A 26,414-nucleotide genomic window follows, 5' to 3' on the forward strand; every position below is an offset into this window, starting at 1 on the left:
CCAGGGCTGACTTTCCTCTTCCTCCTCCAGGGTTTCTTGCTTCTGCTGATGGTACCACTGTCCTCCTAACTGCCCAAGCCAGGAATCAGGGCCTCATTCCTGACCTCCCCCAGCCAGATGAGTCTCCCTCCTGGAAGAGTTCCTGATCTCTTTAATTCATTTTCCTTACTGTAGTCAAGGAGATCTTTCTAAAATGCAAAGCACATCAGGTCCCTTCCCTGGCTCCCTTGTCAGTGTCCAAAGTTGAAAATCTGAGCTTCTTAACTTAGGTTCTAAGATCTGAGTATGTGGTCCCTGCTAACCTGCAGCTTAGAATGGTAAAGACCTAACAGAAGTAGAAGAGATCAAGAAGAGGTGGAAAGAATACAGAGAAGAACTGTACAAAAAGACCTTAAAGACCTGGATAACCACTATAGTGTGGCCACTCACCTAGAGCCAGACATTCTGGAATGTGAAATCAAGTGGGCCTTAGGAAGCATCACTACAAACAAAGCTAGTGGAGGTGATAGAATTCCAGCTGAGCTATTTAAAATCCTAAAAGATGATGCTATTAAAGTGCTGCACCCAATATGTCAGCAAATTTGGAAAACTCAGCAGTGGCCACAGACCTGGAAAAAGTCAATCTTCATCCTAATTCCCAAGAAGAGCAGTACTAAAGAATATTTAAACTACCAGACAATTGCACTCACTTCCCATGCTAGTAAGGTGATGCTCAAAATCCTTCAAGCTAGACTTCAGAAGTACTTGAATTGAGAAGTTCCAGATGTACAAGGTGGGTTTAGAAAAGGCAGAGGAATCAGAGATCAAATTGCCCAACATTCGCTGGATCATAGAGAAAGCAAGGGAATTCCAGAATAGCATCTACTTCTGTTTCATTGACTGCACTAAAGCCTTTAACTATGTGGATCATAACAAACTGTGGAAAACTCTTAAAGAGATGGGAATGCCAGACCATCTTACCTGTCTCCTGAGAAACCTGTATGTGGGTCAAGAAGAAATAGAACCAGACATGGAACAACTGACTGGTTTAGGATTGAGAAAGGAGTACGACAAGACTGTTTATTATCACTCTGCTTATTAAACTTATATGCAGAGCACATCACGCAAAAAGCTGGTCTGAACGAGTTACAAGTTGGAATCAAGATTGCTGGGAGAAATATCAACAATCTCAGATATGCAGATGATACCACTCTAACGGCAGAAAGTGAAGAGGAACAAAAGAGAATCTTGATGAGGGCGAAATAGCAGAGTGAAAGAGCTGGATTAAAACTCAGTATTAAAAAAACAAAGATCATGGCATCTGGTCCCATCACTTCATGGCAAATAGAAGGGGAAAATGTGGAGGCAGTGACAGATTTCCTCTTCTTGGGCTCTAAAATCACTGCAGATAGTGATTGCAGCCGTGAAATTAGAAGATGATTGCTTCTTGGAAGGGAGGCTAGGACAAACCTAGACCGCATAGTAAAAAGCAAAGACATCACTTTTCCGACAAAGGTCCATATAGTCAAGGCTGTGGTCTTCCCAGCAGTCGTGTATGGATGTGAGAGTTGGACTTTAAAGAACGCAGAGCATGAAAGAATTGATGCTTTCGAACTATGGTGCTGGAGAAGACTCTTGAGAGTCCCTTGGACAGCAAGGGGATCAAACCAGTCAATCCTAAAGGAAATTAACCCTGAATACTCACTGGAAGGACTGATGCTGAAGCTCCAATACTTTGGCTATCTGACGCGAAGAGCCGACTCATCGGAAAAGACCCTGATGCTGGAAAGATTGAAGGCAGAAGGAGAAGAGGGCAACAGAGGATGAGATGGTTGGATGAGATTAGTTGGATCACTAATTCAATGAACATGAACTTGGGCAAACTCAGGGAGGTGGTGAGGGACGGGAAGGCCTGGTGTGGGGTCGCAAAGTGTCTGACACAACTTGGTGACCGGACAACAACCTGCAGCTTCCTTCACCTCCTCTGCCCATCCCCTGACCCTGACCCTCCCTCCTGTTTGCCTGGGCACCTTGCTCCTTCTGGAAAACACACAACCTGAGTAGATATCACCTATTCTTCCCATTTGTCCTCACCCTCCCCCAAGGAAGCCCTCCCTCCACCCTTGCTATGTGTATGCTTCCCCGCCAAGCATTCAGGCTCCCTAGCACACAGCTGTCTCTTGACATACCTGGAGGCTCCAGGAAGGCTGCATTCTCCCCTCCTAGTTCCTGCTCTGTTCCTAGCATGTAATAAGTCCTGGTAACACTGTGTTAGTCAGTCCCCTGGACTCAAAGCTGACAAGAGGGAGGTGGGTCTGTTGTCTTGGTGTCCTAGCATGGGGCTGATCAGAGCATCTGGAGGATGCAGGTCCAACGAAGAGGCCCTTGTATTTCACAGTCGTCCCTTCCCTGGGTTTGTCAGAATCAGCCACTTCCATGAATTTGTAAAAGGCATGTTGTTTGAAAGGTTCAGTGACTTAATTTGAAACAAAGTTATCCAAATCAATATTGATATTAAAAAAAATGGCATTCATCTTTATATGTGAATAAAAAGTAAGTTGTTGGAGCCAAAGAAATCCCAGACTCAAAATCTTTCACGTAGCTTGGTACTAAAGTCTGTTTCTGGTGTTTACAAAGAATAGCACGTCAGGGACTTCCCTGGTGGTCCAGTGGTTAGGAATCTGCCTGCCAAGGTAGAGGACACAGGTTTGAGTCCTGGTCTGGGAAGATCCCACGTGCCTCAGAGCAACTAAGCCCGTGCTCCACAATAACTGACCCTGTGCCTGCTCTAGAGCCTGTGAGCTGCGACTACCGAAGCCCACGTGCCCTAGAGCCTGTGCTCTGCAACGAGAGAAGCCACCGAAATGAGAAGCCTGTGTACCACAATGAAGAGTAGCCCCTGCTCACCATGACTAAAGATAAGGGGATTCGGGATGGGGAACACGTGTACACCTGTGGTGGATTCATGTTGATGTGTGGCAAAACCAATACAATATTGTAAAGTAATTAACCTCCAATTAAAAAAAATAATAAAAAAGAATATCACATCAATTTACTATTAGCCTTTATGATTTGACATTGCAAGGGGTATAGACATTTTTTAAACTAGGAATTTTCTTAGGTATTCCTTTTTCCTGTGAAAGCTATGTTTTATTATAGAGTCCTTTTTATTTTATGCTTTTTATAGAGCCCTTTTAAAAAAACATACGTAATGATTGAGCTGCTGGCCCTGCCACACACAGACCGCACATAACTCACACCCTCTGTGGTCTGGGTGTACACCCACCCACAGTGGAAAGCTCTGCTCTGCAGAGGAGGGAGGCACACATTAGAGCCACCCAGTGCCCCTCATATCAGAAGTTTCCATCAGACTGACACCTGCCACCAGAGGAGAAAATCAAAATTTGCTTCAGAAGTCACCAAGGCTTGTTTTGAAACACTTGGAAGACTGTTTCCAACTTGTCCATCCCTAAATAGGTTAATTTCTTTGGACCAGAGCAACTTCTATTCAACTTAACTAGTGGATTTCCTAAATTAATCCCCAAAGGTGATCACTAAGTTCTGTCCCAAAAGGGGATCACTAAGTTCTGTCTTGATTTTCATTCTTCGTTAACTGTCATTTAGGGGGAAAGATGACTCATACCCCCAAGTTCCTGTGTTTTTCATTTATACCATTTAGACTTTATGCCAAAATATACTATGATAAAACTGTGGTACAGTCTGTGTAATAAACACAGCCTAGGTCAGATAAGTAGAATAAATTGTGGATTTTCTGTGTTTACAATCTAGGACAGATGAGGTATCTTGGGTGACCCAAGCCTGCGGAGCATGATCAGTCCCTTTGTGTTTATGAATAATAGGCAACAGAGAATTAAACACAAAGGCGCCAAAGTGGAGAGTGAAAGCCATGCTGGAATTTAGCGTTGCAGTTTGGAAGAGAGATAAAAAGATTACACCTAACTCTGTTCTGAAGCAGCACTGGTAAAATCCCTCAGCTTTGCTTTGCCTCTTATTTTATACCACTTTGTTCATTTATATCTTTTGGCCACACTGCACAACATGTGGGATCTTAGTTCCCTGACCAGGAATCAAACCCATGTTCCCTGCTGTGGAAGCATGGAGACTTAACAACTGGATTTCCAGGGTGTCCCTGCCTCTTATTTTCAAAGGATTGTACCACCAATGACTGTTCTCTTATTCTTGCCAGAATACCGGGTTAACAGGACTCTTGCCTGAAGCATCCTCGTCAGGTTCCCAAAATTAACGGCCAGAGACTGCCTATGAGCCATTCAGAGTTGGTCAAAGTGTCCAAATCAAATCTCAAATGTTCTTGTTCTGGAAGACTAATCATGCCCATTGTTACTTTTTCATGGGTTTGATGAGATTTCCTAGAAAGTTTCAGAAAATCCTCCACAAACATTACAGTCTTTTACTATAAACAACAAACTCTTACCAAAATAGTAAAGAAAAAGCTAATGGAAGGTACTTCCTTGACTTAAATTAAAATAGCAAATGTTTTCCGAACACATATTCTTTGCTGTGTGCTGGATTCAGTTGTATCTGACTCTTTGCCAAGCTCCTTTGTCTATGGGATTCTCCAGGCAAGAATACTGCAGTAGGGTGCCATTTCCTTTTCCAGGGGATCTTCCCAACCAGGAGTCGAACCTGCATCTCTTGTGTCTCCTGTATTGGCAGGTGGATTCTTTACCACAAGTGCCACCTTTATTACATCATACACCAAAGCATATTTTAAGGAGGAAGAAGGAATACCTATTATTATACCTGTTGCTGCATTAAATTTCTTTCAGGCAGAAATTTTCTTGGAATGTGACTGAAGTTTTGATCCAAATCAACATGACAGAACCATTGGCTGAGTTATCTATAATCAAATGCCTTTTTTCTTTCCAGAAAAGTCATTTGATGTAATTCAACACCCTTTCCCGATTATAAAATGGAAACTAGCCCTCTTCACAAACCAGGAATAGAAGGGAACTTCCTCAATCTGATCGAGTATATTTACCAAAGAAATAATAATACCCTGAAAGTATCCCCTATAAATAAGACTTTAAAAAGACTATTACACTGTACTGGAGGTCCTGGCATGAAGCCAAGCAGCACATCAAGCAAATGAAATAAAATATAAAAGACTAGAAAAGGAAGAAACTATTATTATCACAAATAACATGTCTATATAGAAAACTTGAAAGAATCCACATACATACTCCTAAAAATAATAGGAAAGTTTCGGAAAGAGACTGGTTAGAAAGTAATATAAGAAAATCAATGATATCTCTCTACTCCGATAACAAAGTCATTTAAAAAGCAACAACAATGAATTAAGAGATAAGTCTAACAAAAGCTGTACAATTTATAGAGAAATTTTATGAAACTTTATTGAAGAACATCAAAGACTTGTCCTGCCAAGTTCAAGGGCTATTATTAAACAATGTAACAAAGACAGTGTGTAGGGGCACAGGACAGACAAATTGGCCAATGGAATAGAACAGAGATCCCAGAAAACACTCATAGATAGAGGGAAATTTAGGAAATGACAGAGGTGTACTACAGATCCATAAGGAAACAAATGGCCTATTGATTAATTGATACTGGGACTGATGGTTATCCATATAAAAAACTCAAAATTGGATCATTACTCATAGCATTCACAAAAATTTTTCCTGATTGATTAGAATTAAATATAAGAAACAAAACTTAAAACTTTTACAATAAAATGTGGGGAAAGATCTTTATGCTATTGGCGGAGCAAAAGATTTCTTTAACCAGGACGCCAAAGAAATGTTAACTAGTAAAAGAGTTGTAAATTTAGCCATATTAAATTAAGAACTTTGCCTCTTATTACAGACAAGACAAAGAGAGACACTACAAAAAGAGAAAAAATTGCAAATAAAGCAGGTATTTATAAACATATAAGTAATGGAAGATTATCAAGACTATGTAAAGAACTTGTATGAATCAATAATAAAACGACAACTTAGCATTTCTCAAAAAAGAAAAAAAATTGGTGTAAAAATGTGACAAGATACCCATTAGTAATGAAGGAAATGCCAAATAAGAGAATGGTAAGATGCCATCCTAAACTCCCTGGGTTGGCAAAATTAAGACTCTGAAAATACCCGAGGGTGGCAAGGGTGAAATGTAATGGGGTGCTCGTACACTGCTGACAGGAGCACAAATTAGAACAACCGCGGTGAAAAGCAGTTCAGTCCTGCAGAAGACGCTTTATTGCTCAGAAATATTTGCTGCCCCTCCCTGTGTGAAGATTATACTTTCCGCCCTGTAGTTACCCATAGTCGGCTGCATGACTTTTTCTTACAGTTAGAATCTAGTCAACTAAATATGAGCAAAGTGACCTGTGTTCCTTTGCCATGAGCTGGCCAGTGTTCCAAGGAGAAGGTGCTCTGGGACTTATACATCTAAATCCCAGAGTGAGATAACATGGGACAGAGTCACAGCCAGCCTGCAGTGGGCATATCATGACAGCCAGAAGCGTACCTCTTCTGTGTGGTTGTGACCCATTAAGACTTTGGAGGTGGGGTCACTTGTTCTTTCTGCGTAATTTAGCACATCCTTACTGATACGGGTACTAGCTCATAAAGTTGAACATTCAAATGCCTTAAGATCCAGAAATTCTTACTATAAGGAAGTTTCCCTAGAGACACTCATCAATGGGAAACACACAAAAGAACATTCATAGCAATGTTTTCCATAATTATTAAAAAAAAAAAAACCTGGAAACAACCCAAATGTCCTGTAGTTTAGAGTGGATTTGATAAATAATAGTATATTTGCAAGACTATATAGCAGTCAAAATGAAAGCATTCTAGCTACACAAAATAACATGAGTGAGTCTTATAAATATACTTTCCAGTGGTTAAAGCACAGTAAGTTTCCATATAGCATAATACCATTTTCATAAAGGTCAATAACAAACAAAAGTAAGTAAACTAGTTGTGGGGTACATAATTATGTGATAAATGAGTCTTTTAAAGGCAGGAAAATGATAGACAACATTCCTGGGAGAAGTTTCTGGGTTTGGGGTGGGGAGGTGGATAGGAGATGAAGGAGGGAAGGAGCACAAGGATGGATGCTCTGATCCTGACTTTGACCTATATGTCAGTTATTAAATATTCTAGGCTTTGTGAGCCATGCAGTCTCTGTCACAACTACTCAACTCTGTTGTTGTAATGCAAAGGGCACCTGCGGGTGGCTTGTGTTTTCCCAAAAAACCTACTTAGAGACTCCAAAATTTGAGTTTCAGCTAATTTTATGTGTCATGAGATAATATTCTTATTTTGATTTGCTTTTAACTATTTATACATGCAAAACCATATGAAGGCACATGGCATCTCAGATTTGGCCCATGGGAGTTTGGCAACTCTTGCTTGGTTGGGTGATGTGTTCATGGGTCTCCTAGTTTATGTGTATCAAATATTATGGTTAAAGTTTTTTAAGAATATAAAAAAGTAAGTTGTGACTCAGAGGGGAGTAGGACAAAGGCAGAAGATGTGAAGATGGAGAGGACCACAGGATACCCATGAACTCTTTTCAGAACTCTTCATCAAGGTCTGCTTTTTTTTTCTTTTTTTCCCTTTTTGTTTGTTTTTGACTGCATCACACAGCATGAGGGAATCTTAGCTCCCCAACCAGTGATCAAACCTGTGCCCTCTGCATTGGGAGTATGGAGTCTTGACTGCTACACCACCAGGGAAGTCCCAAGGTCTGTCTTTTTTTTTTTTTTTTTTTCATTTTTTTGCTCTTGACCCCGAACTTGGGCCATGATGATGATTGTCATCATTCTCTCTCCTGACAGTGGAGGAGGCCCTTGTTGAGGATGCTTGAACCAGTGGAAAATCTGGTCGGGGATATTGTCTGCATCTTACGGCTTATTGACACACGTCATATGAGCACCAGAAAAAAATAGAACTGATTTTGATTATCATTTTAGCTGCACCATTGGATTCCATGATTAAATTTAAAATATACTTCTCTCGGTTTCAAGAAAACTAGCCTGAACCTCTTAAGCAGTACGTACAAAATGCCCCCTTCACCACCAGTTCTGTCCCATTTTTCTGTTCTGTTAAAAGTGGTACATCTTCAAAGGCCAATTCACTAGCATTTAGGAAAAGTTTGTTGGGGTAATCCTGGGTGTGATCTGGAATGATGTTTTAGAAAGTATAATAGTGGGATCCTTTATATTTCTCCTGCGATTCTTCTCAAGAGAGTCCCAACACATCTTCACAGTTCACACTCTCCTTCCTCTTCTTCTGGAAATCGGCAGCTGCAGGCATCTTCCTCTTGGGCTGTTTGTACTGGTCTCATAAATGCTAAAAGGTAATTTAAAAGAGTTATCTTTCATTGTCTGTTTTAATCATTTAACATCCATTTTCCATAAATCCCATTTGCAGAATATCTCTAAACAGCAAACATTCTCAGCTTTAGTTTGAACAAACTCATCAGCCAGAGAGGTTATAGCAAATATAAAAATTTTCAGGATTATTTAAGATTTTTTTCCTTTTTACCTAGTACTGTTTTATTGGTCCTGAACAAACTAGTTTCTTTAGTGTCCACAAAAACTAAAAACAGTCTTGAGCATGAGTCATTATAGCATAAAATTAGTCATATGCCAAACATGATTGCAGTTTCAATTCAGCAGCACATGTTTTAGTCTTGAGGGTTACTTAGATTACACATTAGATGGTTTCTTTTGAATGAAATGCTTATGGCTCTGAGATGTTAAATATACTCCTACTGCTTCCATCAATCAGTAAGTAAAGAACTGATTTATGCACTCGCTTCCAGATTTTCATTTACATGTTAGTGTAAAGTTATTTGTGCTATTGCTGATTAACTTGAAATTCTAAAATATATATTAAAATTTATATATAGCTAACACACACACACATATATGACTGTGGCCTCACACCCAAGTCCATCAATATATATATATACACATATAAATATATATATATACATGTTATGTCCGACTCTTTGCAACCCCATGGATTATAGCCTGCCAGGCTCCTCTGTCCATGAGATTTCCCTGGCAAGAATACTGGAATGGGTTATCATTTCCTTCTCCAGGAGAACTTCCCAACTCAAGGACTGAACCTATATCTCCTGAACTGGCAGGCAGATTCTTTACCACTGAGCCACAGGGAAGCCCATATATATAGGTATATCAGTTAAATATTATAATATATATATATATATATATATATATAAATACTATACATAATATAGTATCAGTTAAAATATATATAAAAATATATATGTAGGTATATTTTTATACCCTGACAAAGCAAAAGGCCCTATCCCAACTTTATATGCTTCTTAACTGTAAAAAAATAATCAAAGCTCAACAAGCACACCATCTCCAAGGTCTTTAAAAAATTGTCAAGATACCCAGGATTCCCAATGAGATGTCTTTTTCCTTTAGAAATAGCATCAAAGATTAATTTTTAAATGAAAATTTGATTCTGGAAAGACAGAGTAATCATACTTTCTTCTATTCTTCCTGCTAAGTATTGCTGGAAATGCTGGACCTTTTATGTAACAAACATAAGAAGAACCTGAAAGGTGGCAAGAAAGTAGACCAGTTAAGGATCTTGGAACCCAAGGAGCTATGGCCTTAAGTTCCCTGAGTATTCTTTCTGCTTCATATGCCCTGGACTGGGAACTGTAAAAGTGGACTAATAAAAGTGGTCCCACACCTAAGCCCACCACTAAGACCCAGTAGAGCACTTAGACTTACACTCTTACCAAGTGCTATCAAGGCTCACTGGCCCATACCTATTAGGGTGTGGGCATCAGAGGAGTCCTAGTGGAGAGTTAGGACTTCATCACCACTCACAGTATCAAGGTCACCCCCAATCCCATCCACTTATTATCAGTGGAAGCCATGTGGGGAGCAGGAACAAAGTCCCTCAACCTAGCCAGAGTCTTATGAGTAGAGGCTTAATGGGGAGCCCGAACCGCCACACATGTCTAGCAATAACAAGGATACCATCCTGAGGAGGTCTAGGTGATGTAGATATTAGAGTTATCTGGCAAGGATATTAAAGTAGCCATCAAAAAGCAATTGGGAACACACTGGAAACAAATGAAAAATAAATACAAGATCTTAGAAAAGAATCAGGTGGCAATTTTAGAACTGAAAAATTACAATAACCAAAACTTAAAATATCAGTGAATGGGTTCAGCACAAGAATGGAGAAGAAGGAAAGGAAAGAATCATTACCGCATCTGAACAGAGAGAAAAGACTGGGGAAAAAGTGAACAGAGCTTCAGGGACATGTGGGACTAATGGGGGAAAAAAAAACAACAAACTAATATTGATGTCACTGGGGTCCTTGAAGAAGATAAAGGGAGTAGGGCTGAAAAAGTATTTGAAGAAATAATGGCTGAAAATTTGCCAAATCTAGAAAAAGGCTTAAATCTACAGATGCAGGAAGCTAAGTGAATCCTGAACAGGACTATCCAAGGAAATCCACACCAAGGCACATTTCAGTTTAAGTTCTGGAAACAAAAAGAAATCTTGAAAGCAGCCAGAGGGAAGTAACACATCACTTAGAGGGGAAGAGCCAAAAACGACAGTGAATTTCTAATGAAAGCCAGGGAAAGAAAACAGAAAACAAAATAAAATAACATCTTTAGTCCTAACATATAAGTAATTATATTAAATGTACATTTTAAAAATATACCAATCAAAAGATGACAGAAATTAGTAGTGTGACCATTATATGTTATTTATAAGAAATTTATTTCAGATATAAAAATGTAGGAAGGTTGAAAGTAAAAAGATGCAAAAAGATACACCATGTATATTATAAATTTTTAAAAAGCAAGGGTGGCTATATTACTATCAGATAAAGTAGACTTCAGAACAAAGAAAACTACCAGACACAGAGAGGGAGCTTACATAATTAAGAGTCAATTCACCAAGAAAGCATGGCAGTACTAAATATGTATACAACAAGCAACAGAGCTACAAAATAGGTGAAGCAAAACTGATAAAACTGAAAAGAGAAATATACAAATTCACAATTATATTCGAAGAATTAAATGGCATTCTTCCAAGAGTTGATAGAACAACTTGACAGGAAATCAGAAATGATATAGAAGAATTCAGCAACATTATCAATCAATAGGATTAAATTTATATTTATAGGACAGTCTATCTACCTTTTCAAGTGTCTAAAGGAGGACATCAAGGCTGTATATTGTCATTCTGCTTATTTAACTTATATGCAGAGTACATCATGAGAAATGCCAGGCTTGATGCAGCACAAGCCAGGATCAAGATTGCCAGGAATATCAATAACCTCAGATATGCAGATGGCACCACCCTTAAGGCAGAAAGCAAAAAGGAACTAAAGAGCCTCTTGAAGAAGGTGAAAGAGGAAAGTGGAAAAGCTGGCTCAAAACTCAACATTCAAAAAACAAAGATCATGGTATCTGGTCCCACCACTTCATGGCAAATAGATGGGGAAACAATGGAAACAGTGACAGACTTTATTTTCTTGTGCTCCAAAATCACTGCAGATGGTGACTGCAGCCATTAAATTAAAAAGATGCTACCTGGGAGAAAAGCTGACATCTAGATGACACATTAAAAAGCAGAGATATTACTTTGCTGACAAAAGTCTGTATAGTCAAAGCTATGGTTTTTCCAGAGGTCATTATGGATGTGAGAGTTGGACTATAAAGAAGGCTGAGCACCGAAGAATTGATGCTTTTGAACTGTGATGGTTGGAGAAAACTCTTGAAAGTCCTTTGGACTGCAAGAAGATCAAACCAGTCAATCCTAAATGTTCATTGGAAGGACTGATGCTGAAGCTGAAACTCCAATACTTTGGCCACCTGATGCCAAGAACAGACTCATTGGAAAAGACCCTGATGCTGGGAAATATTGAAGGCAGGAGGAGAAGGGGACAACAGAGAATGAGATGGCTGGATGGCATCACCAAGTCAATGGACATGAGTTTGAGCAAGCTCCAGGAGATGGCAAAGAACGGGGAACCTAGAGGGTTGCAGTCCATGGGGTCACAAAGAGTTGGACACAACTGAGTGACTGAACAACAATAATAGAAAAAAGATCAAGACAGACCATGACCTGGACCACGAATCAAACTTCAGCAAATTTAAAAGAAATCACACAGAGGGTGTCCTCTTACTATAATGGAATCAAAATAGACATCAACAACAGAAAGAAAACAAAAAAATCACCAAATACTAGGAAACTAAAAACCACACTATTAAATAATCAAGAGAAACACAAAAAAATACACTGAACTGAAAGAAAATGGAAAACAACATATCAAAATGTGTGGACACAGCTAATTTAGTACTGAGGATACTTATAATAGGAAGTTCTTATAATAGGAAGTTCTTATAATAGAAAGAGGAAAACTCTCAAACCAATAACATAACTACCATCTAAATAGAAAAATAACAAAATAAATCCAAGGCAAGCAGAAAAAAGGAGATAATAAAGGTAAAAGCAGAAATTGGTGAAATTGAAAATAGAACAACAACAAAGAAAATCAATGAAACAAAGAGATGGTTCTTTGAAAAGATCAATAAAATTGAGAAATCTCTACCAAAACTTATTCAGAAAAAAGGAGAATGGCACACATTACCAGTATCAGTAGGTGATATCACTACCGACCTGTATACAACAAAAGGATATAAGGGAGTAGTATAAGTAACTTAAGCACATAAATTTGACAACTTTGATGAAATGGACCAAGTCCTCAAAAAACATAAACTATCATAATTCACTCAATATAAATTAAACAACTTCAGTGGCCTATTAAGGAAATTGAATTTGTAATTAAGAAGCCTCAAAAAGAAAGCTCCATGTTCAGATAGCTTCACGAGACAAAGCTATTTAAAGAAGAACTAACACCAGTTCTACACAACCTCTTCCAGAAAACAGAATAAGTTGGGAATAAGCCCCAACTTACTTGAGGAAGTCAATATTACCTTGATACCAAAACCAGACAAAGACAGTACAAGAAAAGAAAACCACAGGTCAATATTCTTCATGAATATAGCTGCAAAAATTCTTAACAAAATATTAATCAAGAGAATTCAGACATATATAAAAATAATTATATACTATAACTAAGTGGACTTTAATCCAGGGATGTAAGGTTAGTTTGAAATTCAAAAATCAATCCATAGAATTCACCATCTCAACAGGCTAAAGAAGAAAAATCACATAATCAAATCAATTGATACCAAAAAAGCACCTGTCAAAATTTAGCACTAATTCATGATTTAAAAAAAACCTTCAGAGCACTTTCTCAATTTAATAAAGAATATCTACTAAAAATCTGTAACTCACAGCATACTTTATGAAAGACTATATACTTTTGCCCTGAGGTTTTTTTTGCAGGCAATGATATCCACTTTGACCACTATGATTCAACATAGTCCTGGACATTCTAATTAGCACAATAAGGCAAGAAAAGAAATAAAAGGCATATAGACTGGAAATGAAAAAAGACAAAACTTTTTTTTTTTTTTACAGATGACACTTCAATCTACATAAAAAATCCCAAGAAATCTACAAAATACCCTAGAACTAGTAAGCAAGTTCAGCAAAATCACAGGACAAAACTCAAAGTACAAAAAAACCAACTGTATTTCTATATACTAGCAATGAACATGTCAAAAAACAAAATTTAAGATACAATATCATTTGCAATTGTAAAATTTAAATATTAAGGCCTAAATTTAAAAAACATGTGCAGGACTTGTATGCTGAAAACTACAAAGCACTGATGAAAGTAATCAAAGAAAATATACATAAATGGAGAGACACACTGTGTTCAGGGATTGGAATAGTTAACATAGGAAAGATCTCAATTCCTCCTGAACTGATGTACAGATTTAACACAATTGCTATCAGAATCCCAGCTGACTTTTTGTAGATAGAGAGAAGATTATCCTAAAATTCTCTACATGAACTAGAATAGTCAAAACAATCTTGAAAGAGAAGAATAATGTGGGAGGACTCAGTCTACCCTATACCTAATTTCAAGACTTTTTCACAGCTACAGTAACCAAGACTGTGTGGTATTGGCAGAAGGAAAAACACACAGACCGATGGAAGAGAAGAGAGAAACCAGAAATAGTCCTCACACAAGCACGGCCAACTGAGTTTTTATACAAATGCAATATTATTTCAATGGAAGCAGAATAATCTTTTCAATAAATGGTGCTGAAGCCATTGGCCACCCATAGGCAAAAATAATAATGATTTTAAAATATTGACCTGAAACTCTCACACCTTATATAGAACTTAACTCAAAACGAAATGTATACTTAAATGCAAAACATTTAGCACATGACATAGGAGAAAGTCTAAATCTTTGAGATCTAGGACTTAATAAAGAGTTCTTAGATATAATCCCATAAATTTAAAAAGTGGCCAGTTGGACCTCATCAAAATTAAAAACTTTTTCTCTGCAGAAGATCATGTGAAGAGGATGAAAAGGCAAGTGACAGACTGGAGAAAATATTTACAAACCTCATATCTGATAAAAGACTCATATCTTGGAACTTTAAAAAACAGCTCAAATGTCAAAAGATAGGCAATCTAATTAGAAAATGGGTAAAAGACATGAAGGAACATTTCACTGAAGAAGACTGACAGATGGAAAATAAGTGCATGAAAAATGTTCAGCCTTTAGGGAAAGGCAAATTAAGCCCACATTGAGATCTTAGTGCATATCTATTCAAACAACTGAAATTAAAAATTGCAACAATACAAAATGCTGACAAAGATGAGGAAAAACTGGATCTCTCACACCTTGCTGGTGGAATGTTAAATGGTACAACTCCTGTGGAAAAGTGTTTAGCAGTTTCTTTAAAAAATGAACACATACTTATCATATGACCCAGTAATTGCACTCCTGGGCATTTATCTTCAAGATATGTACGCTTATGTCCACACAAGTCCTGTACATGATTATTCATAACAGTGCTAATGTAATAGTCATGGAATAGTTCTGCATTTTGATTGTGCTGCTGGTTTCACCAATCTACAAGGGTGATAAAATGACATACACTAAACACAGGTGGCTCATGGTAAAGAATTCACCTGCCAGCAGGAGATGCAGGAGATGTGGGTTCGATCCCTGGGTCAGGAAGATCCCCTGGAGGAAACAATGGCAACCCACTCCAGTATTCTTGCTGAGAGAATCCCATGGACAGAGGAGCCCGGTGGGTTACAGTCCCTGGGGGTCACAAAGAGACACAGCCGAGCAACTGAGCGTACACATGCACATGAACTAAGCACACGCAGTGTGCCAGTCAACTGCCTGGTTTTCATATTATGTGCTGTGTGCTGTGCTGTGCTTAGTCACTCGGTCATGTCCGACTCTGCGACACTATGGACTCTAACCCGCCAGGCTCCTCTGTCCATGGGGATTCTCCAGGCAAGAATACTGGAGTGGGTTGCCATGTCCCCTGCCAGGGGATCTTCCCAACCAAGGGATTGAACTCAGGTCTCCGGCATTGCAGGCGGATTCTTTACCATCTGAGCCAGCAGGGAAGCCCAAGAATACTGGAGTGGGTATCCTATCCCTTCTCTAGGGGATCTCTAGGGTCTCCAGCATTGCAGGAGGATTCTTTACCAGCTGAGCTACCAGATAGTTAAATATGATGTAACCCCATGAATGGCACGTATGACTTTTCTGTACTGTCTTTACAACTTCCTGTGAATCTCTATTTCAAAATAGAAAGTTTTAAAAAATAACCTAAAATTTTTTTAAATTGATGACAGTTCCATTGAAACTCCCTAATTACTCATAAATACTTTTGAAAACCATTTTATAACGACCTTTATTGCAGTTTGGGGTAAAGCTGGGACGGATAATTGTTTAAATCAGAAGTTTTGGTGAGAATTTAAAGGTTTAAATCAGAGGTTAAGACCTCAAAAAGAGAATCAAAGAACAAACCACAGGGTCGGAAAATGTATTTGCAGACCATAAACAGTAGACTAAAAAATTCCTATAGATTAGTAAGAAAAGGACAAACAACCCAATGGGAAAAGGCTCAAAAGATCAGGTGATTTGCAGGAGAGGAAATCCTAGTGACCAAACATAACATGAAAAGATGTTCAATCTCACCAGTAATCAGGGAAATGCAAATTAAAACCACGAGACACTACTACACACCCATCAGACAGATAAAAATTAAGAAGTCTGATAATGCTAAGTGTTAGCAGGGACTGGTGCAAAAAGAATTCTCATACGCTGCTAATTGGACTCCTATCACTCTCAAAAAGTTTTATAAATCTAGTACTATGGACCAAGTGGATATGAGTTTGAACAAGTTGGTGATAGACAGGGAAGCCTGGTGTGCTGCAGTCCATGGGGTCGCAAAGAGTTGGACATGACTGAGCAACTGAACTGAAGGACCAAGATACATATTCCAGCACCTTTATTCCTAGGTTTAAAAAAGGAAAGAAAGAAACGTGCTATGTACACTGAGATACATAGACAAAAATATCCAAATATTATTCTCTGTAAGAGCCCCAAATCGGAAAAAACCCAATTGTCCAGGAATATTAGAATGGATAAACAAACTGTGATACAGTCCTTCAATAGAAGAACATTTAACAATGGAAATCAACTCAAGATAAATGCCACACATGGATGAATCATAAAGATACAATGTTGAGTGAAAGGGGGAAGGAAAATATAGAACAGATAGAGTGTGATTCCACTGGTCTGAAGTTCACAAGCAGCCAAATGAAACCATGTTCTTGGGTAGCAAAACTATAAATAAGAGCGAGGAAGTGAACACCGTAAGAATCTAGATGTGGTTAGCACTAGCAGAGAGAGGGTTTTTAATCTGGAAGGAACACAAGAAGGACTTCCGGGGAGCAGAGTGTGTTCTGTTTCTTGACATGAGTAGGGTGACACAGGTGTTCATTTTACAGTTTGTTAAACAGAGGAGCCTGCCAGGTTGCAGTCCATAGCATTGCACAAAGTCTGACACAGCTGAAGCAACTTAGCTCAAATACATGCAAACTTTACATGCATGCATTTTTTTCTGTGTATTTCAAAATGTTGAAAAGATTTTGTATTGTTTCCGAAAAGAACCTTTATACAAATCAGTGTATTGCATCTTTAGATAAGACTTTACTAGTTCTTTCCCTCCTATATTAAAAAAAAAATTATACATATTTTTGACATTTTCTTGAGATAATGCAGGACTTTATGTCATTATTACTGATATTTTGTCTCCAGGGTCTTTGCCTTTTTTAAGAAAAAAAATTATTCTTAATTGGAAGATAATTGTTTTATTTGAGTCTGTTCTATTAAGTGGATGAACCTAGAGCCTGTTATACAGAAGTAAGTCAGAAAGAGAAAAACAAATACTATATACTAACACATATGCATTGCATATGTGAGTGCTTAGCTGCTCAGTCTGTCCAACTCTTTGCGATCCTGGACTGTACCTGCCAGGCTCCTCTGTCCATGGAATTTTCCAGGCAAGAATACTGAAGTGGGTTGTCATTTCCTACTCCAAACATATACATTATCCTATGTAAAACAGATAGCTAGTGGAAAGTTGCTTGTAACACAAGGAACCTGAGAGGGGAAGGAGGGAGTGGGGAGTGGGAGGGAGGTTCAAGAGGGAGGAGACATGTTATACCTATGGCTGATTCATGTTTTTGTATAGCAGAAATCGATGCAAGAGTATAAAGCAATTATCCTCCTATATTTTTAGCAACTTACAAGTAGGCACTCTCTAATCATATTATGATGGCCTGGGCTACATTACTAGAGAAGGAAATGGCAACCCACTCCAGTGTTCTTGCCTGGAGAATCCCAGGGACGGGGGAGCCTGGTGGGCTGCCGTCTATGGGGTCGCACAGAGTCAGACACGACTGAAGCGACTTAGCAGCAGCAGCAGGGCTACATTACAGAGCTCTCGGAGTGACCCTCTTGTATATGAATTCCTCTTAGTAAGTCTTTCCTGTCATCTAAGGTTCTGTCCTTCACAAAGTCAAAAATGCAAATTGCCTCCATCTATATGCCTTTTGGAATAAATATTAATAGCTTTTGTTTAGTGAATATTGACTCTGTGCTAGACACTTGCTGAGTTCCTTATAGAAATAGTGTCTTGTGTAGTGAGTGGAATCCATCATTGAAATTCTCATTTAATCCAGATCAGTGTCCTAATAACTCATCCCATTAAAACCACTTCAAACTCTCTTTTAGTTCTCTAGGCTCTCTTCTAGCTGTGGGTCTAGCTCAGGTCAAGGTCATTTACCAGCCAGAGAAGTCATGCTAGATGGGGCAATGTTATTTTTGATTCCTCTTTTCAGTGTCCTGTATTCACTATTGAGTGGACACACACACACATACACAGAGTTGTCGAAGGCTGCAGCATACTTAAAGTGGCAATTTTTCCAGAACCTTTGGGCTATGTTCTGCCATCACTGAGCTTTCTCCACCTCAGCCATGGACCTCTGGGGCTGGGTCACTCTTTGTTGTGGGGCCGTCTTGTGCATATAGGATTTTAGCAGCATTGCTGACCTCCACTCACTAGATACCAGAGCACAGCACCCGCTCCACCACCTCTTAGACTTTGACCATCAAACCTGTCTCCTGACACTGCTGAGTGTCCCCTTGGGACCAAATTGTCCTGCTTGATAATCACTGTGCTATACTGACCTAACTTCTGTAATTAAAAAAAAAAATCTTTTTATTTCTACTGCAAAACGTCTAGCCTCAGAAAGCTGATATCTCACACTTTTACATTCATCTTACGTTGTTTGAATATATACAGGAGCTTCTTTCTGCCCTGCTTAATCACAGAGAAACGGAGAACCACGAAGGACGCCAGGCACAGCATGGCAGCTGATGTCAGGGCAAGGAAGAAGATGACGATCTGGGAGGTGAGACCTGTAGAAAAAGACCAAAAGGAGAAATATCATCTGACATCCCTCATATGTGGAATCTAAAAGAGACGATACAAATGGACTTACTTACAAAACAGAAAGAGACTCGCAGACTCAGATAACGAACTTATGGTTGTGGGGAGAAGAATGGGGGGAAGGGATAGTTAGGGAATTGGGGAAGGTTGTGTATGTACTGCTGTATGTCCTACTACATAGCACATAGAAATCTACTCAATGTTACATGGCAGCCTGGATGGGAGGTGAGTGTGGAGGAGAATGGATACATGTATACATGTATGGCTAAATCCCTTAAATGTTCACCTGAAACTACCACAACACTGTTAATTGGCTATTAACAAAATAGCCAATACAAAATAAAAAGTTTAAAGCTTGCAAAACAAAAAAGAGCAAAAGGAAAACTGAGGCAAAAATATAATTTTCCAAATGTGCTGATGTAAACTTGCATTTTTAAACTCTTCACCATGAGAAGAGGTGCTTCAGGCATCTCCCACCAGCTCTTTTAGTAAATTTGCCTGCTTGCTTGTTAAGAAAACTTAAAAAAAAAACAAAAAACAAAAAACCTTAATAATGTTCCTTTGTTGTTGATTTTTAGTGACTAAGTCGTGTCCAGCTCTTTTTCGACCCCATGGACTGTAGTCCACCAGGCTCCTCTGTCCATGGAATTCTCCAGGCAAGAATACTAGAGTGGGTTGCCATTTCCTTCTCCAGGGGATCTTCCTGGCCCAGGGATTGAACCCACGTTTCCTGCATTGGCAGATGGATTCTTTACCGCTGAGCCACTAGGGAAGCCCAGTAATTTTCTAGAGACCCACAAAATTAACCGATTTGGCCTTCTAGGATATAGGAAGCATGGGACTCTATCACTATCGTTATTTGGCAAGTTCAAAGGGGTTAGTGTCTATTTGGATCCAATCTCACCTTGCTCTGCTCATTAATATATGTAACCCAGACTAAATAATAAACACTGATGAAAGAGATGGGTCTCTTGAAGCCAGGGTAAGAGAAAGAAGGTGTGTCAGATGTGCCTGCTATAGATTGATATGCAAGACATCAGGACATTGGGGTAATTTAGATGCCAACCAGAATGGCCATGATACATTCACTTATTTAACAGCAACAAACCAGCTACCTGGCTCTCTCCCAGGGGCAGGCACGATGGTGGAGGATGCACCTGGAGAGAAGTCAGATGACGGTGGTCCACACACTACGTCACTTTCCTTCGTCCCGTTTACAAGGACAGCCTTTCCATTCAAAGAACAGCTTAGAGAGTCCAATGAAAAGAGTTCAAATAATTAATTCAGGTACAGATCATTCTACTTTTAAAAGACTGACATTTTCTACTTGATTGAGCAGTTCTGGTGACAAGGGTACGTGGATCTGGGTTTATAGGCAAAGCAAGGATATTTTGAAAACTTCACTGAGCGTCGGGCTTCTCCCAGTGTTCACTTGGCTTTCGTGGCTCTCCACAGTCCATCTCATGCTACCTGCCTAACTGGCTTCTGCTTCCTTCCCGTCTGGAGAACCTGGCCCATGATAGCCTACATCAGGCTGTTGCATGGTTTGTCTGTCACCTCCACCTTCTTAAGTGTGTTTGAGCATCTCTGGCACACAGAAAGGACAGACAGCTTAGCATAGGTTTGTAGTAGTAGTGTGTGTGATGGTTGCTCAGTCATGTCTGACTCTTTGCGACCCCATGGACTGTAGCCAGCCAGGCTCCTCTGTCCATGGGATTTCCCAGGCAAGAATACTGGAGTGGGTAGCCATTCCCTTCTTGAAGGGATCTTCCTAACCCAGGGATCGAACCCTGGGTCTCCTTCATAGGGTTAGGATCTCCTAACCCCATGATGTGTTGGCATATGACAGATCAGAGAGAATCTGCCTACAATGCAAGAGACCCAGGTTCAATCCCTGGGTTGGGAAGATCCCCTGGAGGAGGGCATGGCAACCCACTCCAGTATTCTTGCCTGGAGAATCCCCATGAATAGATGACCCAGTGGGCTACAGCCTATGGGATCGCAAAGAGTCGGGCATGACTGAACAAGTAAGCACATGATTGTGGTCATCATCACCATCATCATCATTGTCCTGTGTCTCTCCCCTGTCCTTTACCTAACATGAACCCACCCATTCCCCAAAGCCAGTTCAGTCCCACTTTCCACACAGAGTCACTTCACTGCTCAGAACTATTTGTGTCAAAAGACAAAAAACAAAAATAAAAAACAAAACTTTCTAATGTGCTATAAATCAACACTTTTGTAAAACACAATAAGAATGTAAATGTAAAATAATAATAAAAATGATCTTGTAAGAAAATACAATGCAAAAAGAACAAAGGCATACAAAACACACTGTTGGCTGTTTGACTGCCTGGGGTGGTCTTATTTGCCCAAGTCTATGTTAATCATTCTGAGGAAAGGAAACATACTTTACCCTCTTCTATATCATTATCAGTGCTGGCACGAGCACTTGAAGATGGACTGGTCAATAAGGAAATATTAGAGGCAGCAAAGAGATTGGAGGGAGACAGAAGAACCCTTGGGGCAGACAGTAACTAAGTTCCACTGCAAATCTGACGTAGCTGTTCTGGGCATTACTCCTGGAGAAAATGCCCATTTTGGCAAACCAGTCACAATGACCTCATACCATTCCCATGCTGCCTATTTGCACAGTTACTCAATATTTACACTTGACAGGTTTAAAAAAGCATCAGTGAGTGAGAGGGAAGTTCAAGAGGGAGGGAACATATGCATACCTATGGCTGAATCATGTTGATGCATGGCAGAAAACAACACAACATTGTAAAGCAATTATCCTCCATTAAAATAATTAATTAACTAAAAAATTTTAAAGCATCAGTTGGAAAAGTTAACCCAGACACTTTACTTTTAAGCAAAAAGAAATGATACATACTCTGTCCAAGGTCGACAGATGCCATGTTCCCGATCATTAAATGTCCCAAAAGAGCAGTCTTTACAACCTTTTATAAAAATTGAAGGAATAATAAAAGGAAGCATTTTTATCATTTTAAACTTTCCCTGAGATGAACATGATTTCATAACAATAAAGTCATTAATTTAATATGATCTGTGCTGATTATCCAACAATTCTTCCTGAATTTCATTAGTGATAAACAATTCTTCTTGAGCAGTATATGATAAATATAATCCTGTAATAAAGTTATTAGCTTAATACAATCTACACAAATTGTTCAACAGTTTTTCTTGAAATGAAACCCTAATGTGACTAAAGGTTTTATTCTAATTATATGTATGGTATTGTATATGCATGAAAAAGCATGGTTCTGGTGAAAAATGTTGTCATCTCAAATTAGTTTCATTGACCTAAAAGTAATTTTGCAAATATCAGATATGTGACTCCATGGTTCATTATTTATTACTTAAAGGTTCTACAAATCTGTTTTATAATCAAAGGACCATGAACTAAGCGAATGATGTAAGTCTAGATAACAAATTTGCACCCTACAAGAGGAAACTTACCCTCATTTGTTAATTCTTGACCTTGTTTACAGTCCTTTTCACACATGGAACATCCTGCCCCTTCGCAGTGGAATCCCGGAATGCATTCACACTCTGCATTGCTGGTGGAGGAACATGGCTTCTTGATCCTGAAAATACCTACAAAGTCCATCAGGGTTACACCGACCCTTGACCTCCAAAAGCAGGAAGCAAATTCATGTTCTGCAATAAAAACTATGCTCGTTCTACTTATAACGTTCCTTAATGACCTCAGGGGCTTTCCTGGTGGCTCAGCGGTGAAGAATCGTCCTGCAATGCAGGAGACTCGGGTTCAATCCCTGGGTTGGGAAGATCCCTTGCAAAAGGAAATGGCAACCCACTCCAGTATTCTTGTCTGGGAAATCTCATGGACAGAGGAGCCTGGTGGGCTACAGTCTATGGGTCAGATAAGAGTTAGTCTCGACTTAGTGACTGAACAAACAATGACCTCAGAGTACAAAGCTTACTTTTAAATAACTAAAGAAGACATTTTACGTTCTGCTATTAAAAAAATTCTCTCTTGTCCAATGAATGTTTCCTCTAATATTCAAAAAGCTCAATCCACCAGTGTTGGCTCTTACAGTAAATTATTTTACTGGACCCTGCCTATTGGCAGAGGAATCAGTCGACCTGACACTTCAGACTTTCAAGCAAGATTAATACACTAGGGAATAAAAACTTGTCTTTCCAACACATATCGGCATAAAGACTACATTTTTTAATCATACCTTCACACTTTCTGCATATGTCACAGGACTTCTGTCCACTTGTGCTGGAGAAACTGTTTAAAGGACAAGAAATGCAGAGCTCTGGATTGCTTTTCCCACAGAAAGTACCTAAAAAGGGAAGATAAGAGCTGTTCATGTTTTTCAATGGACAGTCATCACCTGAAGTATTATGAAGTTCACAAGAAAACCAGAATATGAAATAAAGATTCGATTTCTAGGTAACATAGCAACACACTTTATTTGTTGATCGACTGTTTTAAATTATCCATTTAGGGCTTCCCTGGTGGCTCAGTGATAAAGAATCCACCTTCCAATGCAGGAGATATGGGTATGAGCCCTGATCTGGGAAGATCCCACGAGCCTGGGAGCAATAAGCCTGTGAGTCACAACTATTGGGCCTGTGCTCTAGAGCCCAATGAGCCACAAGTATTGAAACCCAAGTACCCTAGAGCTCATGCTCTGCAAAAAGAGAAGCCATCACAATGAGAAGAATACGCACCACAACTCGAGAGTAGACCCTGCTTGTCACAACTAGAGGAAAGCCCACACAGCAATGAAGACACAATACAGCCAAAGAAAACCTCAAAACATCCACCTGCAAGGTTTCCTTAAGTGTAATCATAGAATTAAAAACAGTGAAGTATAGATATAGCAACAAAAAAATCAACAGAAAAAGTTGTTTTAATCTATTGAATAAAACAGAGTTTCTCTTGATCGATCTGGGAGACCAATATGACTGGATTAAGGGGGAGATCAATGTCCTTTATTGGCACACTAACATTTAAATGTGTCGGCCTTTTCCCTCCGAGAAGGCAATGGCGACCCACTCCAGTACTCTTGCCTGGAAAATCCCATGGACGGAGGAGCCTGGTAGGCTACAGTCCATGGGGTCGCTGAGTCGGACACGACTGAGCAACTTCACTTTCACTTTTCACTTTCATGCACTGGAGAAGGAAATGGCAACCCACTCCATTGTTCTTGCCTGGAGAATCCCAGGGATGGGGAAGCCTGATGGGCTGCCGTCTGTAGGGTCGCGCAGAGTCGGACATGACTGAAGCGACTCAGCAGCAGCAGCAGCAGCAGCCTTTTCCCACTCTGCTAAGCCACTTGCTTATTCCTTGTTGCACCCCCAGTCTGAATACTTGTCCTCATACACCAAGCTATTTGTTGAGGTCTTTTCCTGTACCGTGCACTGATCTAAGCCCATCATACAGTCCTTCCAGCAATCAGTCCTATGATAGGTGCTCATGTCACCCCTACATGACAAAGCTGAGACACGAGAGATTAAGTGAGAAGGCTATGTTCACACAGCTAAGATGCAGCATCCAAGAAATATTTGTAAATGAATGAATAAAAGATATTAATGGAGGGGAGGGATAAATTAGGAGTTTGGGATTAATAGATACACTGCAATATGTATATGTATATATATATATATACACAAAGATCCCCTGGAGGAGGGCACGTCAACCTACTCCAGTATTCTTGCCTAGAGAATCCCATGGACAGAGGAGCCTGGTGGGCTACAGTCCATGGGGTCACAAAGAGTTGGACATGACTGAAGCAACTTAGCATGCACAAGCACAGACATATGTGTGTGTGTGTGTGTGTGTGTGTGTGTGTGTGTGTGTGAATCATGGAAGATTCCCTGGAGAAGGGAATAGCTACCCACTCCTTATTCTTGCCTAGAGAATTTCACGGACAGAGGAGCCTGGCGGACTACAGTCTATGAGGTAGAATCGGACATGACTGAGCAGCTAACACACTGAAACTAATGCAATATTATAAATCAACTATAGTTTAATTTTTTAAAGGATCATTAAAACAGAGCTAATTAGCTCTGACTACCAGACTAACCAAACCATGTTTGCAACAGATGAAGCACACGTGATAATTTGGTTCTTACCTGCTGAACAGTTACAGAAATCTTGCAATGATCGTGTCCTCTCAAGATTCATGACCAATAGCACAGTAGCCACTATGTTGTAATAGCCATTTCCCATGATGAAATCTTGCAGAGATTTATTAGCCAAGCAGAGTCCAACAGAATTTTAATCAAAGTAGCTGGTTTCACAAATACCCACTCTAGAAAGTAAAAAGTTTCAAGGATGAGGTGGTTTCTCCTTTCATAGTTATCAACAGTTCACCTATTTATTACCTGTGCATTTCTACAAGATCACAACTCAGGGGTTCTCAAGAGCAATTAATGATAGAATACCACAGAAAAGGTAGTGAATTCATAGAAACTTCTATGATAAGACCTGCATGATTAAACACACAGCTTTGTGCAGATTTGCTAAAGTCTATGAGTGCACTTTCCAACATGCTTTGCCAAAATGCAGAAATAACAATAGCAAGAACTTTTGGGGACTTTCATAGATATTCAGCATTAGCATCTAGATTTCAACAATGGCAGTGGCGTACTGTCACTGAAATAACAGTCCTTAAAAAGAGAATCCGAAAGTTCAGCTCCATGAGAAGACACCTCATTATTAAAATTCCTCCTTTGTCCAAACAGTATGTGGAATTACAACACCTAATTGCTAAAATGTTGAACTCACTATCACACTTTCTTAATAGTTATGTATTTGTTCATTTTGAGATTTGCAGTCATAAAACTAGAGTCCAGCAATCTCTAGAGGCCAGGTTCCTGGTCTTTATTTAATGGGCTGTGGAGTGAAAGTCATTAGAAATCAGAAGGGAAGAAAGTCTAGAAACGTATAAAGGGAACAAAGTTTCCATCCTCATCCCTACTCGGTTCCTCCTCTCCACCCCCAACCATCTCCCCAAATGGACAAACCTGGAGATTCCAGGGCTGCTGAAGAAGTTTGCTCCTCCTTGGTCTTCAGAGCAGTGAGATCTGCAGCTGAGAAGAGCTGCAGGTCAAAGAGGGGAGTTTGGTGACTCAGGGGGGCGGGGCCTCATGGGAAATCCCCAGAGACAGCTCTGATGTATAATAGCTCACTTGGTATTTGGTGACCTTAAAGTCTCCTAGAGTGTCTGTCCCGACTTGATAACGCAATTCAAACTAAAAGCAGCCCCCTACTGTTAGGGCATTTTTGTTTGTTTGTTTCAGATGACTTTGGCAAACTCATTTTTGTCACTTGAAAGTGGTTCTCCGTGCCAAAGCTTTTAAGGCATCCTCAAAGTATTTGAAGCCCTCAATGGGCTTCCCTTGTAGCTCAGTTGGTAAAGAACATGCCAATGTAGGAGACCCAGTTTCGA

General features: G+C 39.5%; 1 protein-coding gene across 1 annotated transcript; it reads right to left on the bottom strand.

Annotated features, from left to right (window-relative positions):
- Window positions 1-5,401: 5,401 nt before the first annotated feature.
- Window positions 5,402-26,035, bottom strand: TNFRSF9 (TNF receptor superfamily member 9). Its single transcript, XM_070384469.1, has 8 exons — window positions 25,990-26,035; window positions 25,096-25,274; window positions 23,190-23,297; window positions 22,444-22,581; window positions 21,857-21,923; window positions 20,076-20,206; window positions 18,795-18,929; window positions 5,402-8,324 (listed from the first exon to the last, which is right to left on the bottom strand). The coding sequence occupies exons 2-8, from the start codon at window positions 25,190-25,192 to the stop codon at window positions 8,236-8,238; spliced, it is 765 nt and encodes a 254-aa protein (XP_070240570.1). The 5' UTR covers window positions 25,193-25,274; window positions 25,990-26,035; the 3' UTR covers window positions 5,402-8,235.
- Window positions 26,036-26,414: the final 379 nt, after the last annotated feature.

The sequence above is a fragment of the Bos mutus genome, chromosome 16 (assembly GCF_027580195.1).
Source record: "Bos mutus isolate GX-2022 chromosome 16, NWIPB_WYAK_1.1, whole genome shotgun sequence".
Lineage (NCBI taxonomy): Eukaryota > Metazoa > Chordata > Mammalia > Artiodactyla > Bovidae > Bos > Bos mutus.